Here is a 1,669-nt window from a genome sequence, read left to right as displayed (position 1 = left end):
AAATCCCCCCAAAACTGCCCCCAAAAATCCCCAAAAACCCCAAAAATCAAAAACCCCAAAAAAGCCCTAAAACCCCCAAAAAACAAAAACTCCAAATCCAGCCCAAAAAACCCCAAAAACCTCAAAAAATCCCCAAAAATCCCTCCAAAAAACCCCAAACCCTCCAGAAAACCCGAAAAACCCCAAAATGCCCCAAACTTCCCCAAAAATGCCCAAAATTCCCCCCAAAATCCCCAAAAATCCCCTCAAAATCCCAAATCCCCCCAAAACTGCCCCAAAAATCTCAAAAAAATCCAAAAAAATCCCAAAAACCCAAAAAAACCTCAAAACCCCCAAAATGCCCAAAAACCCCAAAATTCCCCAAAATTCCCCCGAAAATCCCCGAAAAATCCTCAAAAACCCCAAAAAATCCCCAAATCCACCCCAAAAACCCCAAAAACCTCCAAAAACGGGGATTTTTAAAATCCACCCCAAAAACCCCAAAAACCTCCAAAACCGGGAATTTTTACTGGTTCGTACTGGTTCGTACTGGTTCGTACTGGTTTATACTGGTTTGTACTGGTCTAGGGGCTGGGTTGAACTGGGAGACACAACTCCACTCTTTACCAGTTCATACTGGTTCATACTGGTTTAAACTGGTTGAAACTGCCTTAAACTGGTTCGTACTGGTTTGTACTGGTTTGTACTGGTTTGTACTGGTTCATACTGGGAGAGGTTTGGGCCCTTTTGGGATGGATTTGGGGGTGCTGGTTCGTACTGGTTTATACTGGTTTATACTGGGTTTGGGTTTAGGAATCCCTGGGAGGGGTTTTTGAGGGGAACTGGTTCGTACTGGTTCTTACTGGTTTGTACTGGTCTAGGGGCTGGGTTGAACTGGGAGACACAGCTTCACTCTTTACCAGTTTATACTGGTTCATACTGGTTTATACTGGTTGAAACTGCCTCAAACTGGTTCATACTGGTTTATACTGGTTCATACTGGTTTATACTGGTTCATACTGGTTTGTACTGGTTTAAACTGGTTTATACTGGTCTAGGGGCTGGGTTGAATTGGGAGACGCAACTCCACTCTACCAGTTTATACCGCTTTATACTGGCTTATACTGGTTTATACTGGTTTATACTGGTTTAAACCGCTTTAAACTGCCTTAAACTGGTTTAAACTGGTTTATACTGGTCCATACTGGTTCTTACTGGTTTGTACTGGTCTGTACTGGGCAGGCTGCCTGCTGACCCTGGCGCTGCTGCTGGCGGCGCTGGAGCCGCGGGGCCACGCCCAGGAAATTCGGCAGCACCTCCGGAGCCTGCAGGTGAGCGCCACTGGTTTATACTGGTTTATACTGGTTTATACTGGTTTGCACTGGGAGGGCTTGGGGGATGAGCGGGAGGGGGTTTGGGGGTTACTGGTTTGTACTGGTTTGGACTGGGAGGGGTTTGGGGGGGGTTGGGAGTCATTGGGAGGGATTTTGGGGCTTACTGGCTTGTACTGGTTTGTACTGGTTTATACTGGGAGGGGTTTGGTGACTCCTAGGGAGGGATATTGGGGTTACTGGTTCGTACTGGTTTGTACTGGTTTGCACTGGGAGGGCTTGGGGGGCTCTTGGGAAGCACTGGGAAGGGTTTTGGGGGTTACTGGTTTGTACTGGTTTGTACTGGTTTGTACTGGTTT

The 1,669-nt window shown here is 46.9% G+C and overlaps 1 protein-coding gene across 1 annotated transcript in view; it reads left to right on the top strand.

Annotated features, from left to right (window-relative positions):
- The window catches only part of RABGGTA (Rab geranylgeranyltransferase alpha subunit), a gene marked incomplete at its 5' end in the record, with an annotated part of 15,444 nt that overhangs the window by 12,012 nt on the left and 1,763 nt on the right, over positions 1–1,669 (top strand). Inside the window, one exon of the mRNA XM_017728963.1 lies at positions 1,149–1,414. Within this exon, the coding sequence (XP_017584452.1) occupies positions 1,149–1,414 (266 nt within the window). The remainder of the gene's footprint in view (positions 1–1,148; positions 1,415–1,669) is intronic.

Source organism: Corvus brachyrhynchos, unplaced genomic scaffold, assembly GCF_000691975.1.
Source record: "Corvus brachyrhynchos isolate BGI_N302 unplaced genomic scaffold, ASM69197v1 scaffold800, whole genome shotgun sequence".
NCBI lineage: Eukaryota > Metazoa > Chordata > Aves > Passeriformes > Corvidae > Corvus > Corvus brachyrhynchos.
This window is presented reverse-complemented; position numbering and strand designations above follow the sequence as displayed.